The sequence below is a fragment of the Sparus aurata genome, chromosome 11 (genome assembly GCF_900880675.1).
Source record: "Sparus aurata chromosome 11, fSpaAur1.1, whole genome shotgun sequence".
Taxonomy (NCBI): domain Eukaryota; kingdom Metazoa; phylum Chordata; class Actinopteri; order Spariformes; family Sparidae; genus Sparus; species Sparus aurata.
This window is the reverse complement of record NC_044197.1, coordinates 20466391-20483074: the sequence shown is the minus strand read 5'-3', so window position 1 is coordinate 20483074 and position 16684 is coordinate 20466391. Positions and strand designations below refer to the sequence as shown.

Genomic DNA, 16684 nt, shown 5'->3' with positions numbered 1-16684 from the left:
AATTTACAGACCCGTGCTTAGCTGAAACTATTTGGCAGTCATGGGGCACATCTGCACTGCATTTGTCAGTCCGAAAAAGTAGTTTGTGTAAAAGTCAGATTGTATATAAAAACATCTGCTAAACACACGCCAAGCTCTTTCTGGTTGTTCCAGACTTGTCTTAAAGGATAACTCCACCAATTTTACACAATAAAGTGTGTGGTGATGTGAGGAGTATGTGAAAAAGTAGTATAAAGCCTTTTGTGGCTCCAGAAGGAGCTGCATGGAATCTGATAAAATGCCTCCAGATATATACTTTGTTTATGTATTATCATTTGTGATTAAGCTTAAAAAACAAACCAGTGCAGACAGCATAACAAAAGCAACCACAAAAAAATACAGACAGTAACCATTTAGGAGGGAGTCTGTCCAATGAGGAGGGGCTGTCTTTGTCTCCAGTTATTTTACTCAGTGGCTAAGTTGCATTGTGTGTAATGTAGTCAAAGATCAGTCTGCTGGTTTAATGTTGTACTCCTTTAACACTTATGGACAGTTTGAAGCAAATTATCTGAATCGATACAGCAGAACCAGCGATATCGCTTTTTTAATTCCATGCATTACCCACAATGCCACTTGGCCTCTGAGTGACATCACTGAAGGCAATTTATCAAAAATGCAGCTTCCTCTGGAACCACAAAAAGCTCTATACAATTTTTTTCACAAATGCAGTAGTACTGCCCTGGGATTGAGACCTGTGAACACATTTTAATGTCTAAACTTGTTGGAGTTACCCTTTAAATCTAAAGTCAGCGTCCCGGTTGGTAATGAGTTGATTATTATCATTACAAATAAACAAAAGTTCTGGAGTATTAATTTGCATTAGAAATAGTATTGACATAGAGACCTTTTCCCTGATGTGAAGCAAATAAGGTCTGATGGAAGCCTCAGATGTAGACATAATGTATTTTTATTGGCACTTTAAGCGCTGTAGCTGTTCAGGGCCCGTATTCACAAAGACTTTTATCTTAACGTTAAGAGTACTCCTAAATCGGACTAAAAGTTTTTATGTAGGAGTCGTTTCTTAAAAGTAATTAACAAAGCCACTGAGACCTACTTTTAGTTATGAAAACATTGAACTCCTAAACAAGAAGTAACTCTCTGTTGCTACGGATGACGTCATTTTGTAAGGATGCACTTAGAAGTGTTGACAACGGTGATTGGTTGTTGAGTGACAGGGCAGCCCATTGAAAAGTCATTTACGCTACGCAATGCAGGAAGTGAAAATAAGGAAGTTGCCTACAAGCCCATGACAAGGCCTATAAAAAGATATTGGATCAAGAAATGTATTTATGAGGAGAATTAAGTGCGCCCCCCCCAAAAAAAAAAAATACAAATCAGAAGATTGCGATGAAAAACGTGAATTGCTCAAAAAGCTGCGTCAAACCACTCTCTATTAAAATTCGGGAATCGTGTGTTGATCCTGACATCGCAACAATGTCCAGTATATTGTAACGTGCATCAAAGACAATTTGTGTATTGATGGAATGCAGCTTTTTCTGATTGACAAAAGCCCTATTCGCACAGGACTAGTATAACCTGGGGACCTCGAGTAATTTGTAATAATTGCAGATGTCGTCTGTGATCTAAATCCTGTGCGAATCTGCCATGTCCGTAATTTGTAAAGTAAAAATTCTACCACAAACTACCTATCGTATTTCGCCAAACACAGAGGTCATGTGATAATATTAGTCCCATGCGAATCGGCATCTCTGTGATTTGGGGTCGTTTTTTGTTTTTCTTAAGGTTTGTTGTGTTTTCCACGCCTTTTTCTGCCTTTTTCCCAGTCGAGAATTATGGAGGCTGCGTTAGGAATTATAAATAAAAGTTCTGACAGCATTTTGGGTGCAAATTCAGGAGGCTCATCAGAAGAGCGAAATCTCGAAAGATGATTAGATGGATTACATGCATGGCAGCATGCGGTAAGGAACATTTTTCCATCTTTCAACAGGCTCACCAGTTATTATATTAAAAATATCTATATCTAACCGTTGTGCTGGCCCGGTGCGATCGACCCGGGGGATAATGTCAGTAAATTCGAGTTAAAACACAGACTTTGCTTATCCTGTGTGAATGCGCCGCACGAAACACAGACGTGTTGGGATCATTTCTAAATCACTTGAGGTCCCCAGGTAATACTAGTCCCGTGCGAAGAGCTGCATTTTCCCCGTAGACAAATGAGTGTTGCCAAACATTTCAACCCTGGCGTTATTGGATTGTTTCAGTTGGTTGGGAACGTTATTGCGTCCCTCACCAACTCAACCACAACTTCAATCCCTTCACGGTCCATCCAACATCGTTTTAATAACTCCCTGTCATTTAGCATCTCCAAAACATTTGGCTGTGACCAGGTCTTAGTGAGTTAGGAGTCCTCTGGACTACTTCTACGGTCTCCCAGACTTAGGTGCTACTTTTAGGCTTAAAATGGTTTGTGAATAACTCTTATTTTAAAAAATTAGGAGTCCTAAAGTTACGACTGACACGCCCATTATTTGTAGGAGTTGCTCCTAAATTCGCCTGTTAGGAGCTACTTTTAGCCTTAAGATTCTTTGTGAATACGGGCCCAGACCTCCAAGTGCTGTGTGCTAAAAACAAATCTAATATTGTGATGTATTGGCCAAATTTTCAATGACCCTTTTCTGGGGCAGCAATGTCTTTAACATGTCCTCCATGACCCCCACTTTCAACTCCCTATCACACACACACTCATACAAGCACTGTATTAATTTAAAGCTGAACATGAGACGAATGCCTTTTCTCCCGTCTGTGCACGACTTACTGAGTTCAGTTTGATGCTTTACGACTTTCCTTTGTTTCTCATTCCTCTGCCTAAATTACAATGTGGTGCTCTTCCAGAGCCCCTCCCCTTAATCTTCCGGGGAGGGGTGAATTGAGCAAAGGGGAAAAAGCAGCAGGACAGAGAGAGATGAGTATCAGAGCTGCAGCAGCACATACCGGGGAAGGGAGCTGAGCGGGGGTTACTGCTAATAGACCGCTGCAGGAATTTCTGTTTCACTTCATCAGTTGGGGCTTGCTTAATGTGAATTGTGTCCCACCTCTTCTTGTGATTATTGTTTGTTCTACCATTACTTATCTGAAGATGTGCAGGAAGATGGTTTGGACGCATCAGTGAAAACTTCCCAGCTGAGAGTCAACTTGGTTCTTGAAAAAACTTCTGCGGTGGTAAGATAAATTTGATTTACTTGGTACAGCCACATTTGTGATATTTGCATATCTTCATTTGAAAACACAAAAAACTGCATTTGACTTAAAACAAATATTTTAACATATGAAAGCTGTAGTGGAACCCAAAAATATAGAATGAGGAATTGTTTACATATTAGGGATTTTGGTTTCGATATTTGTCTGTCAGCTTACACTTCCTGTGGACAAACCTGATTATAGATGTCGTTGCAGTATATCAGGATAAATAGTTTTATTCTATGGTTCTTATTTGCTGAGGCACCTAGTGGAAGTTGTATGTATTCAACTTTGATGAAATCATTTAAGTTTGTGGGGATCAAAACATTGACCTAGTTTTGCACATTTACCCTTGTTTAGAAGTATAAGTTATTGTTTAACTTCTCATCATCATCATTCGTCCTAATGTCACTTGGACCGACACAGACCTGGGAGCATTATAATGTAATGATAGAATATTGTTCAAGTGTAATCCAAACTAATCTCTGGTCTTGTGAAGAAGAGCTGAGGCACCATTTTATGCCAACTAGGCATTTACTTGACCCTTTAATGGGTAACTATCTTGTGGACTACCCCTGGTATGGTAGCTGTGGTTTATGTCAGTGGGAAATACATGAAACCAACACTGGCCAGCCGTCATTAATCAATTCCAACTGCTGCACTTGGTAAAATAAACCACAGCCTGATCCCTTAGGGAGGATGGTTTGCCAGAAACCAAAACCTTTGACCCCAGACTTTCTGGAATTTATGCTGGACCCCTTTTTTTTACCAGCTGCAGAAAATGCTTCCTTAAATCTGAAAGTTAATGACTTGGGGCCTATACATTTGGTGTAGCTTAAAATATTGCTTGGATTAAGTACTTGGGCATTCCTAAATTGAATACATAGAGCAGTGGTGTTTCTTTATAGTAAGATTGTACAAAAAAATGAACATGTAATGTGTACTCCACCTGTTATATTTGACGTATATCAAATCAATAAGGGCTGGCTCCAAAATATTCTAAAGAATTTGGTTAACTCATCAGCATCAACAGCTTTCCATATCAGATTCTTCTGTTGATAACAACATCAACCTGACACAGGAAGATCGTCAGAGGAGACAGTCTGCCCTTCTTGGACTATGGAGTACACATTAAAGAAGATAGAGGCCTCAACATTGAGGCATACAGAAAACCTATACACACAGATCAATACTTACACATATAGCACTTAGAATTACCATGATCTGGATGACAGATGGATCAACATTGTCTCTTTAGTGAAACTAAAAACTGCGGTATTGGAGAAATTCATAAGATAGCATTTGAGTAAGTATCTTTTACTGTAATTAGGTAATCATCCTCACAGTCAACACACACAATCATCTCAAATTTAACAAGCTGATCACTTCAGCTCTAGATAATAAGGTCATTTATTCATCATTATACAACACAGGGCTGCATACTGTTACCGAAAACAAGTTTGTAAACACCTTCACGGTACACAAATTACAGAACATATATACAGTTATTAATATAATTATATACATAGACGCATAGTGCATCTTCTGAATCTGTGTCAGAGTGAACGCAAATGGCAGCAACATGGGGGTGACAATGTGGTCAACATCTTTTTACCAAAAGTTTGGCATCAACTTTGACTGTGTGTGAGCGCCAGGCATTGATGTTAGTCATGCGCTCTTTCGACTCAGAACACGGTCGGTCCATCGTGTGCAACACCTTCTTCCAAGATGTTGTGGTGGAGACAGATCTCTGATTCCATGTGTCAGCAATGACCTCTCTCATGGTTATATGTGTAAGTGTTATACTCTAGTAGTATTCAAAACTGGACCCACACTGCAGACACCGGAGACAGGAGTTAGAAGAAAGACTGTTTTAATGATAAAAATCAAAGGGTTCAAAATGAGGCAACAGCAGCTCCCAGAAATTTCAAAGTAGATAATCCAGAGCAGGGGTTCAGATGACAACAGGCGAGGCTGGGCGGAACTGGACGGGCTGGTGCGTGTGGCAGGTCTGCAGCACAGGGGGGCAGGTTTCAGACAGGCGAAGAAAAAAAAAACAGAGCAGATTTGCACAAAATATTCTCAAAGCGAGGCCGAGGTGTCAAAACAGGTAACTGGTGATCAGTGTAGATGGACCCCAGGTGAGAGGAGTCTGGCTGGTGATCAGAATGTAGGTCATCCTGAGACAAAACACTGACAGACAGAGGGAGACAAACATCCCAACAATGAGATTCATAGCAGGTCAAGACTTTCACGCCTGTTTTATTCTGAGTCTTTTGTTCTAAATAATTTATTATAAGATGACCTAGTAAAACCAGCAGGCCGAAAGGTTTTATTTCTTTACTTCACTGAGAGCACAAAGCCAAAACCACTTTAACAGCCAAGCAGACTAAATGCAAAAGAGTTTGGCTTGGCGACATCGGTGCAGATATCTGGATTCCTTTAAGCTGATCGTGTTCTTCTTATTTTTCTTTGTGTCCTTTGCAACAGTCAAGTAATTCGTAACAACCTTTTTTATTAAGGGACATTATAAACACATTTGATTAAGATGCTGCAATGAGAACATGGAAAAACAAATAATCATATAAGCCAGCAGTACTGATGGACTGAGCAGGATATTGGGTCGACAGCAAACTAATCCAGAGGTTTCAAAATATTTTTTATCTCGAGCAACCACAAGAGTGTTTTGCAGCCAACCAAAAAAAAATAAAAATGTTTTTGCACACACTCAGCATTTTCCATACAGTACAAACACCTCATGATTAAGTTTCTGTGGTCTCCCATTAGTTTAAATAGGAAACCATTTTGAATACGACTTATTGATCTGAGACGCTAAAAGGCTCTTTTGGCTAATGGGACTCTCAAAAGGTTTTCATGGTCACACAAGAGCTGGCGCCAAGCCCTGTCTGTCTCGTCCTGGTATTCTCTGAGGGATGGAACGACCTGATAACTGTGTAGTTAGCTTTCAGTCCGACGGCCAAAGGTTTCTATGAAGTTATGTAGCTTATAATGGTTTCAGCCTTTTTGGGAAAATGTAACAGTTAAATAAAGATCTGCTGTCGTCGCTATTGGGCATCGATAGTCATGTTTCGCATTATACATCAGACCAAAAGCAGATTCAAAGATAATATCAGTTTCTCCAGAAAGGTATGTAATAGTAAAAAAAACAAACAAAAAAAACAAACTCAAACAATTGATCGCAAAAGACGTAGGTTTGTTTTGCAGAGGCGTTATGTCATCTGTGGGATGTCCAGTGGTTTGGGGATATGTAGTAAAGTACTTCAACCCAGATGTGAATCCGCCACAGCACATAAAAACAGCAGTCGCTTCTATTTAGAAGATAGAACAAAGTCTTTTGAACCAAAGCGAACCAACTTTATTGCCAGCTGTAATGTGTGAGTTGCATGCAAGTTCCCTCTTGTCTAGTTTTGACGTGCTAGATGCAAAAGTAAATGGTATATCAAACTCTTTCAATTTAAGGTAATATAAAGGCATTCGTTTTAACAAGCTGAAAATTATAAATAGGATTTAAAACATTGTCCCCCTCCGTTTGTAGTTTGGTTGCCTCTTACTTTGAAGACGTAAATTCAAGGGTGGGACAGGCTAAAAAAAGACACCTGTTTGTTGCGTTTGCTGTGGTGCAGTTAAATCGTTGAGATGTTTTTGTTTTCCCTGACAAACTAGGAGAGTGTGCGACATAAGGCATGTGAGAGTGTGAAATACAGCAATGCGCAGCTGCATCTTCACACATCATTGTGTTCTGTGCAGAATGTGTTGCACAAAGCGGGACTACAGTAAAATGACCGACTGTGCTGCATATGCATCCTTTTAAAATTGCTGCTGCGGTTTCGATCAAGTTATAGAACTTGTTACCCCCTATTGTTTAATATCCTGCACAGTCCAGTGTGCTTCCCTCTTGATTAAAGTATACTTAGTAAAACAATGGACTGCATCAAAATACTTGGATGAGTGACAAACATTTCCATATGCAGGAAAATCCTGTAACTATTTTTTTAACACACTTTCTGCATACAACATTTTTAGCCAGTACTTTTAATTGTATAATCCCCATCTATGAATTGCCTTCCACTGTCTTTCTTTTTCTTTTTTCTCTTTCTCTACTTTATTAACCTAATCTCAATGTCTCATACAGTTTTATCATAACATCTTGACAAATATTACACCTACACAGATAATACGCCTTTAGTAAACATATTTATACTCTCTCTACACTGATTAAATTAGTGCCAGGATGCCCACAGGAAGTTCATATGTTCAGAGTGAGAAGTTATGTTGATAGCCTATTAAATGGTTAAGAGTTTTAATTAAAAATTTCTTGTTAGCTTAGGTATGATTTTATATCATTATTTTCTGAGTTTATTTGAATGAGGTTCTTTTTTCATTGGAATTTTCATATTAACTGTTTATTCCTCCATCTAATTTCAGAATGATAGCCATCTCATATGTCATCAAACAAACATTTGTTCAAGAACAAGAAACTTTATTGTTATTTATCTCCTGTATTTGATTTCACCTCACTCTCCGGCCTTACGTGCACCTCCACTCCACTTGAACTCATGCTCATACAATCAGACAGACCACTGGGGTAACATTATAGACTATGTGTTTATTTCCTTTTGGTGTTTCTGTCAGTACTGTTCACAGAACTGCGCTTCCTGCCAGGATGTGCCAGCTCTCCTACTCTCTTGTCTATTTCAGTCTCTGTGTCACTCTCGCCATCTCTGTCCCATGCTGTCACTGTATGTTTGTGTTTTTGTGGGTGTTATGTACGTGCTCTCTCCGAGCTTCTACATTGACTTTAAGTGGTTTGTAAGGCCAATCCTAAAAATGCACTCACTGTACTACAAGATGCTTTGGATCAGTTTGTTGTTGTTTTTTTTCATTTATTTTGAACTATTATTTTTCTAGTTGTACCAGTGACCTCTATTGATATATTATACTGTACCTGACAAGTACATTGCTGAAATTTGGGAACATTGTTACATCACTTAAGAAGATGTCAGACAAACACAGAAATAAGAGCAGTCAAGATGATCAAACAAGTGAAAATGAAGGAAAATTGTGAAATAATTGCAGTAACTGACCTTTTGTGACTTTGCTGATGCTGCCAAGTGTTTCCTGTACAATGTGGAACATTTTGGATGCTTTCATTTTCAGTTTTCCCTCAGAAAGGGTGTTTTCCCTGTTTAAAAAACATCTATGGTCACTGGTGAATAGACATTCAGAACTGGTTCACTTTCACTTTTAAAAGTGAAAGTTTTCTCACCAGTTATTTTAACACATTGATTAGATACTCACATTTAGACCTTATTTCAACCGGAGTATCAGTACTGCTTTTTCAACTAAAACGTTTAGATGTGGTGCTTTGTCCGGCTCCAAAATGACGAAATGTGCTTATTTACACATTTGCATTTTGTAGACGCTGAAAGGTGAAGCAATAACAAAGTCAGGGATCAAACTGCCAATTTTGTCGATGATGAATGGTTGGTTTACCTGCGTAGCCACCTATTGGTTTAGTGGGTGAAGCCTTGTAGTTTTCTTCAGCTTGTGTGAAATGCTCCACAAGTCAGGCTTCAGAGTGGTCAACCATAGTGCTCTAAGTACTTCCACATGTCCTTTACAGCACTAAGTGTAATTTAACATACATTTATATAACTGCTCCCATTACAATGCCCTGCAAGCTTCCTGTTGACAGCTCAGAACCTATATAGTTAGTTAATGACTACTCAAAATTACTGAGGGATATGGCAGTATATATGCATGTAAATAAATACGCAATAAAAGTCAAATGAAATGTGTCGCATTTTCTGGGGGGACCCAAAATATTCACACAACACAAAATAAAAATTCAGATATGTCAAAGAGGTAAAACACTAAAACAGCCCAATATCCCTTACTAATTTTGAGTAATGTATCGAAAACATTAACTTTCATCTATCGTTGATGTTGAAACTATGTTGTAGCTGGTTGAAAAGAGGATGTAAAGACGTCTTCAGACGAAGATCACCCACACTGCACAAATCCAGGTTGGTGCTCACTGGTTTCGATAATCTGGCTACACCGCTGTTACGAGCTGTTAAATCATCTGACCGACTTCTGTTTCTTGTACTGTTGGACACTGTTGTCGTAAAATACAACAATGCTCAGCAATACTTTTGTGAATACAGTGTTATAATAGCCAATAGGAATAATCGTCTGTCAAGATAAAAAATTGGGGTTTCTTTCATTCTGTCTCCTGCAGGCAAGGACAGGCTTCAGTCCCGCCTTACATGACTCTGAAAAGCATATGAAGAAAATGGACAGGTGAAAAGAAACACATTTCTGGCACCTGGAATTTTGCAGCATACAGCAACAAAAATGTATTGTTCACATTGGCTTGGATGTGAAGATTGACACATTTGAACTGCATCAAAACCTGCCCAACTCTTTCCATTTTGTTCTGTTGCTTGTTTCATTATATTGTATGTTTTAATGCCTTTTTAATATTTCTCTTCCCATTATAGAGCACATCCCGAAATTCAGCTCTTTTCTTTTTTCTTTTGAGGATGGAGAGAGAAATGAAATTCCACTCACTGGCATTGTCTTCCCATCTTTGAGTCATCTGAAATCAACAACCCACACCAGCTAACAACTATGGATTTCTCAACCCCGCCTCTCAAAAACTTTACCCCAGTCTGCTACTCCATCAACAACCCTCCATTCAATTACACGTCCCCAGTCGCCTCAAAATACTTCTCAGCCGTCTTTACCGCACTGGGTCTCACCTCCAATCTCATCGCCTTCATTGCTCTCTTCAAGTCCTTCCGGCGGACGCACAGCCGCTCGCGCTCCTTCTTCCTGATTTTCCTGGGCGGCCTGGTGGTCACTGACTTCATGGGTCTTCTGGTCACAGGCTCGATCGTGATCTCCTTCCACATCACAGGTTTTGATTGGCGCAAGTTAGATCCGAACTGCCACTTCTGCAACTTCATGGGAATGTCCATGGTCTTCTATGGACTGTGCCCACTGCTGCTTGGTGCCGCCATGGCCGTGGAGCGCTTCATGGGCATCAACTGTCCATTTGCACGCACCACCAGCATGCCCAAGGGCCGGACAGTGTCCATGGTGCTGATGGTGTGGTTCATCGCCGGCTGCATATCTTTGCTGCCCCTTATCGGCGTTGGAAGCTATCACATGCAGATACCTGGCTCCTGGTGTTTTTTCAACATAAGCGCTGAGGGAAACGACATGGCCTTCTCCCTGCTCTTCTCCCTGGTCGGGCTGACCAGCATCGCTGTGTCGTTTTTGCTGAACACGGTGAGCGTGGTGACCCTGATCAAGGTGTGCTGTGGACAGGGCAAGACACAGCGCCGCCGAGATCATGAAGTGGAGATGATGATTCAGCTCATCTTCATCATGGTCATCGCTTCTATCTGCTGGTGCCCCCTACTGGTGAGTTTGTACATTTGAAATAAGAAAGTATGCGTACGTGTTTCATTCTGGATGTCTGGAAGATGATGAAGCCATAATGAATATCAAACTCCTGTCTAAAACTGAAATCCTGGCTCGGTGAGTTGCTTTAGCTAACATCAGAGAAAAGCTTTGCGAGAAGTCGCAGCAAAATTTATTTACTTCATTGAGGTTTGAACTTCTGCTCAGAAGGTCGTGGAGGAAGTGCTGACACCATTTTTGCTGAGTCAAGCTTTCCTTTGACAACGCACGTCCCTGTTGTTGCCTAGATTGCTAGTGTTTTGAGCTCTTTTACTCAGTCAATTTACCTTTCTTACCAACATCTACACTTAATCACAAAGTCCTAAGCTCCTTCTCTCTGCTTCCCCTCTCTATGCTTCATTTCCCCTTAGCAATGCACCTTCCTAAACAGTTGATCCAAAGGCCCTCTGGTCTTACCCTGGATCAAAGTGCCCCTTAATGCTTGAGTTGAGATGATACACCTCAGCTTTAGAACATGTCATCCGTGCAATCAGTGCCTTTAAAGGAAAACTCTGGTGCTCCAGCAATTCGTTCTTTCGGTTATAACATTGCACTCAAAGGTAACATGGCAACGACAAAGCAATCGTAGATGGTGACAACTAACCCCATTGGTTAGCCAAATTTATCTGGAAAGAAAATTAAGTCAAGGTTAAATTATGACCATATTGTCAATTGTAAATATTCTCGACAGTTTTTTTCTACAGATTACATTTTGACCTAGAGCGCCTGCCCTAGTTGTCTGCATTCATTCCTGTCTGTGCTATAAGAGATTATCAGCATCATTATGGTGGAAGCTTATCTGTCGGAACTGTTGGTTCACTGGGGTCGGAGAGCCCTTTGATAAATTACAAAAAAAACAGCTCACCATTATGTCAAGAGATCGTGACATATGACTTAAAATAATACTGTTTACCTGTTTCTTGTTTTCATTTACATAAAGTGAGAAAATCCTGATGAAAACTGGTGCAGTCACTGTGTTGCTTTCGGCCCAACATGCAGAGTAAGGAATAGAAGGGTCAAGCCATCTGATTGGACCTCATATTCATCCGCAATTCCTTTTTCTAACCCCAGTTGTTTGACCTCCTGCACAGATACACACACTGATGTGCGTGATGACTGGTGAGCGCGTAGGAACTGAAACTGTTTTGTTCTGCATACGACTGGCCACCTGCAATCAGATATTTGACCCCTGGATATACATCATGTGTAAAGTTTCCCGGCTAAGGCGAGTAATTATGTAACAGAAATGTAATCAAAGTTTATAATAATAACACATCTTTCCCATTTTCATTTCTCACAACCATCATAACTTTGAGCTATGGCTATGCCTCAGCATGTGCTAAACATGTGCCAATAAAATTTGTGGATGGACATCACAGTTTAATCCATGACTTTCAACTTCCATCACTCAAGTATCATTGCAGGAGCATGCTTCATAGTGCAGCCAGTGGTCCCTTTTGCTGCTACTATGTATACTCATTCCATTCCCAGTGAGATCATGAACAATTCACTAAATAGTTTCAAGCCCTTTGTCCAGTTTGTTTATTGCTCTCATTTCCTGAAACTAACACAGATGGGTTTTTTTTTTTTTTTTGGTTTTTTTTTGCTAAACCCTGATAGCTTCATGATCTGCAGATTGTAGCTGCATTTAGTTGCTCAAACATTTCTTTGAAGCAGAGATACAGAAATCCTCACAAATAAGAGATAAACATTGCGAAAGTTGTCCAATCTTTGGTTGTATCAGTTCCTGGATCACCTCTGCCTCTGAGAAAAGTTTGACAAACTAAAAACTGTGGTCTGCACTCGATCATCTTGACACTTGCATGCAACAGTTCTGAAACGCTATGAAGTGAATTTATGTAACTGTTCTTTCTTGCACTGTTCCTATGCCAACAGAGAACTGTTGAAACTGAGACAACTCTATTTGTCATTCCTAAAGGAGCTTGTTAGCATGTTTTACCCCACAAGACACTGTTGGGCTAATGCTAATAAGGCTGTGGCCACTGCCTCAGGAGGGTCATGGCAAAATTAGCCTTAGTGGACTTTGCACATGTGTGTCTGTGTGAATTAACCAGTTTTGGTCTTTCTCTCTCATTCCTTATTTCTAATCCTTGCCTTCCCACTCTTTTCAACTATATTTTTAATTAACCTCATTTCTCTCCTGCAACTGTTTGACTTCCTCTCTTCCCATCCCATCTCACCTCATCCTTCCAACACTCCTGTCCTCCATCCTCTTTGAATAACAGGTCTTTATCGCACAAACTGTGCTATCCGGTGGTCGGCTCCAAATCAGATACCTGCTGCTGTGGATACGCTTCGCAACCTGGAACCAGATCCTGGACCCGTGGGTATACATCCTGTTTCGCCGGGCAGTACTCAAGAGAATCTACCCCCGTTTCGACATGCATCGGGACTCCATCATGAGCTTGTACCCGTCTTTCAGAGACACCGTCCGCAGGTTCACTCGCCCCTCGCTCGCGAGCGCTCTGGGCTCGGATGACTCAGGAGAGATGGACAAATCAAATGTCACATCTACACAGAAGGAGCCAGCTCCTTGTCCGTGATTGGTCGGATTTGAGCTGATGTTGCAGCAGACTGATTGGTGTCATCAGGGGTTGTTCGATGTGATTGACTGTGTTTTCAACCCTGTGACCAGGATAAGATGCAGGATTGCTGATTGTCTGATTATTTTATTGCATTGACATGTTCAGCAGTATTAGCAATGACACTTTGATATAGAGGAAAGTACAAAGAGAGTGCACTGGCTGTCTTTAACCATATACATATCTCTGCGGAAACAGATTTGAGCCATATACATGCACTGCTCTATACATGGCCTGCTCCATCAAGTGCTTTTATGATATTTGAGTTTCAAACATTGTTTCAGTCCAGTTATTGAGGCACTCTGTGGTCATTCAGGCAATTTTTTTAATGTGATACTTCATTCTGGATGAGCATCATGCCTTTTAAGCACATGGACACTTAGGTCTGCTTGGATGCTTTTGAGACCCACTACTGCTCATGTATCACTGCCTTTCTGAAGTTTTTATATACAGTGAATGTTCATACAGTAATGTGTTGATGAAGGTTCTTCATACAGCAATGTTCGAGCAGTTGATCACCAGAGCATCAGACACTGAAAACTTTCTAATCTTAATCTTGGAGAGGTGAAAATGCTTTCACTACAATTAAACATAGCTCAGCCTGCCAGAGCCATCCTAAACCCTTTCAATTTCCCAAGTTCATACAGCACAATGCATGTGTTTATTGCTCTGGTGATGCATGTGAAGCAAATCAAACTCCCCAAACCTTGAAATGATCATAGAATCAGAGAATTATAGAATTAGAATCCCTCTATGGGGTCTTCTTGTCTTGTGTTTATCAATATGGGAGATATTGTGGTTTGTCAGAAAAAAATGTGAATAATAAGATTATTGTAAAAATAAAAATGTAAAAGTAAGGGCACAGAACCAGAAAATGAGCTTCTAGTGTCAATAGTAGAACATTCTTTTCCACTGTCAACCTCAGAAATGTGACCGGAAAATGTAATGCTGACTGTATTTATTTGAGATGTATTACACTGCATTAAAGGTTAAACTATTTACATTGCTTACTATCCACAATACCTGTTGATTATTACTGATAGAAAGATCTTATTACGTGTCATTTCTCTCATATGAAGATTAGAGTTGCCTACTATCTATGACAGTATTAAATAAATATAATATTGCACTATTAGATTATCTGATAAGTAATGTTACCACTTTACTGATTACTCTCTGTACCACTGGTGCGGTTGGGCTCTCTTAATTCCAAACACTCCTATCAGATCTCCCAAATATATTCTCTCCTATGTATACTGGCATTAGTATATGTATGTATATGTATTTATGCTAATTCATTTGTGCTGAAAAACTCAACAGATGTCTTTAAGTGAGGGAAAATAAAAAGTATGTGCAGAAGGTCAAAAGCATGTGCAAGTGAGAGTAAGTAAGAAAATATATATAATGTCATTCGAGTGATCTGAATAAGTCCAATATTTCCATCTGGGAAACGGACATATGTCCCATTTAATTGCTCAAATTAGTCAATTATTTTCAATACAAATTGGAATAAGAAGTTTAGCTAACCATCTCAAACTGATCAGTGAGACTGTCACTTAATAACCGAAGAAATCACTCAGCCGACCGCTAACGATGTTTGAGATGTGTCTTGCTTTAACACCTTTGAAGCGTCGTTCCAGTGAAAATGAAGTGTAAATGTTGAATGTGCTCGACAGAAGTGGCATGTGAGTGTACTTCAAAAATAAAGTATTATATCCAAACGACTATGATTTCAACCTCTTTACTTACAATTTACTTGCTATACATATGCAGGTTTTCATAACGAGATGCAATCGTATACAAAGTCTTAAAACAAAATCACTTTCAGACAAATAATGATGTCGCTGAAACAGAGCAGCCTGAATGAGTGACGTCGACTCAAACTACAGTTTGAAATTTGGCGGGTCAGTGTTCACTTGCCTTTGTGTCGGGGGGGAAAGTGACTTTATGCATTGTTGAAATTGTTTGGTGTGCCAGAAAACATGTAACTGTCATACTCCAACATGTAGTTTGCTGCTTCCTCTCTTGTGACGGACAGAAAGTGAAACTACGATAAGTGAAAGCAGTATATTTACATTCTCTTTCTGAAACAAACTAGAGACGTTTCCTGTGGGGAAAAAAGTTGAGTGTGTGATGCAGTGTTAATTTGATATCAATGCACGAGCATGAAGACCTTCATTTGGTTTTTCAGGCAAAAATCGCCTCAGGGAGCTCCTCAGAAAAATGTTTGCATGCACACAGGCAACTTGTTTTTTAATTTGTATTCATACTGTGGGAAGCTTTGAGATCAGTTTCTGTTTGATGATCATGTGGGGAAAATGGATTGCAGATGAAGATTGTCCTCCTTGACACAGATTATCCATTTTCAGATGACAATTTTAAATAATGTCCTAAAACAAATAATTTATCCAATCTCAGACCAGTCCATATTTGGAGGACACAGACTCTTTTAGTATTAAGTACTTACATGCACTGGAGCCACTTATGCTTCTATTAAGAAAATGAATATTATACAAATACATTGAAAAATATTTTCTAACATGAAACATGCATGTAAATATTAAGCTTGTATAGGTTAATAGTAGTGTAGATGTAGGCTTATACATTCTGACTTTTGGATGACCCAAAACTGTTTCCTTGTTCCTCGCCTGTATTCCCCTGTGGTACTTCATCAGCGGAAAAGGCTTTACTAGATCATATCTAACTTCCTTGATTCCCAGATGGCTGGATGATGCAGTTCCTGACATAGTGTTAACACATTTTTCACATAATGCTCTGTATGTATGTGGAGGGAGCCCTCTAAACAAATTGTAAACTTTTGTCTTCGATCCAAATTTGAATAAGCCTGTATTTTGGTCAACCAACTAACTTTATGGTCACTGTTTTCCTCCCAGAACAAGACCATCAGCTAAATATCAAGATTATCAGTACAAATGTCTTATAACTACACTGCAATTTCCTGTGATTTGTTCTGCAAATATTTGACATTAAGAGTGATGAGCTGCTGAGGAGCGCTTTATTCTCATTTGACTGTTCAAAAGGGAAGTGGCTGAATTAATTGCAGTCCCCATCATGGTTTGAAAGAACATGATTAAAAATGAATGCAAGGACTGCGAAGGCAACATTAAAAGCTTATACACGTTCTTAATGTCTTAAATGTCTAAGTTCTGCCGTTCTTGACGTCTCCAATAGCTCCCCATACATCAAACAAAAACACATCAGGGAAGGCAAAATCTCCCAGAACCGAGTCCAAGGCCTCTGCAAAGTCATCTGGGTTCTTCTTGTCTTTGCCCGCTTCCACGATGGTGGTTGCTGCAGAAAACAAGGAATGGGAAAAAACTTGAATCATTCCA

At 39.7% G+C, this 16684-nt stretch overlaps 2 protein-coding genes across 8 annotated transcripts in view; one reads left to right on the top strand and one right to left on the bottom strand.

Annotated features, from left to right (window-relative positions):
* The first annotated feature begins 2967 nt into the window (after positions 1-2967).
* On the top strand, positions 2968-15055 carry tbxa2r (thromboxane A2 receptor). Of its 7 annotated transcripts, none has more exons than XM_030434421.1 (5): positions 2975-3219; positions 9222-9284; positions 9500-9561; positions 9803-10689; positions 12975-15055. In XM_030434421.1, exons 4-5 carry the CDS (start codon positions 9892-9894, stop codon positions 13290-13292), a joined length of 1116 nt encoding a protein of 371 aa, XP_030290281.1. In that variant the 5' UTR covers positions 2975-3219; positions 9222-9284; positions 9500-9561; positions 9803-9891; the 3' UTR covers positions 13293-15055. The 7 variants fall into 7 exon arrangements, with proteins under 7 accessions (XP_030290279.1, XP_030290281.1, XP_030290278.1 ...); XM_030434418.1 differs by having other exon boundaries at positions 9762-10689; XM_030434423.1 differs by lacking the exon at positions 9222-9284 and adding an exon at positions 11820-11953 and having other exon boundaries at positions 9762-10689; positions 12975-13469.
* gipc3 (GIPC PDZ domain containing family, member 3) overlaps positions 15041-16684 on the bottom strand; it is a 16608-nt gene continuing 14964 nt past the window's right edge. Inside the window, exon 6 of the mRNA XM_030434424.1 lies at positions 15041-16643. Within this exon, the coding sequence (XP_030290284.1) occupies positions 16492-16643 (152 nt within the window). The 3' untranslated portion in view covers positions 15041-16491. The remainder of the gene's footprint in view (positions 16644-16684) is intronic.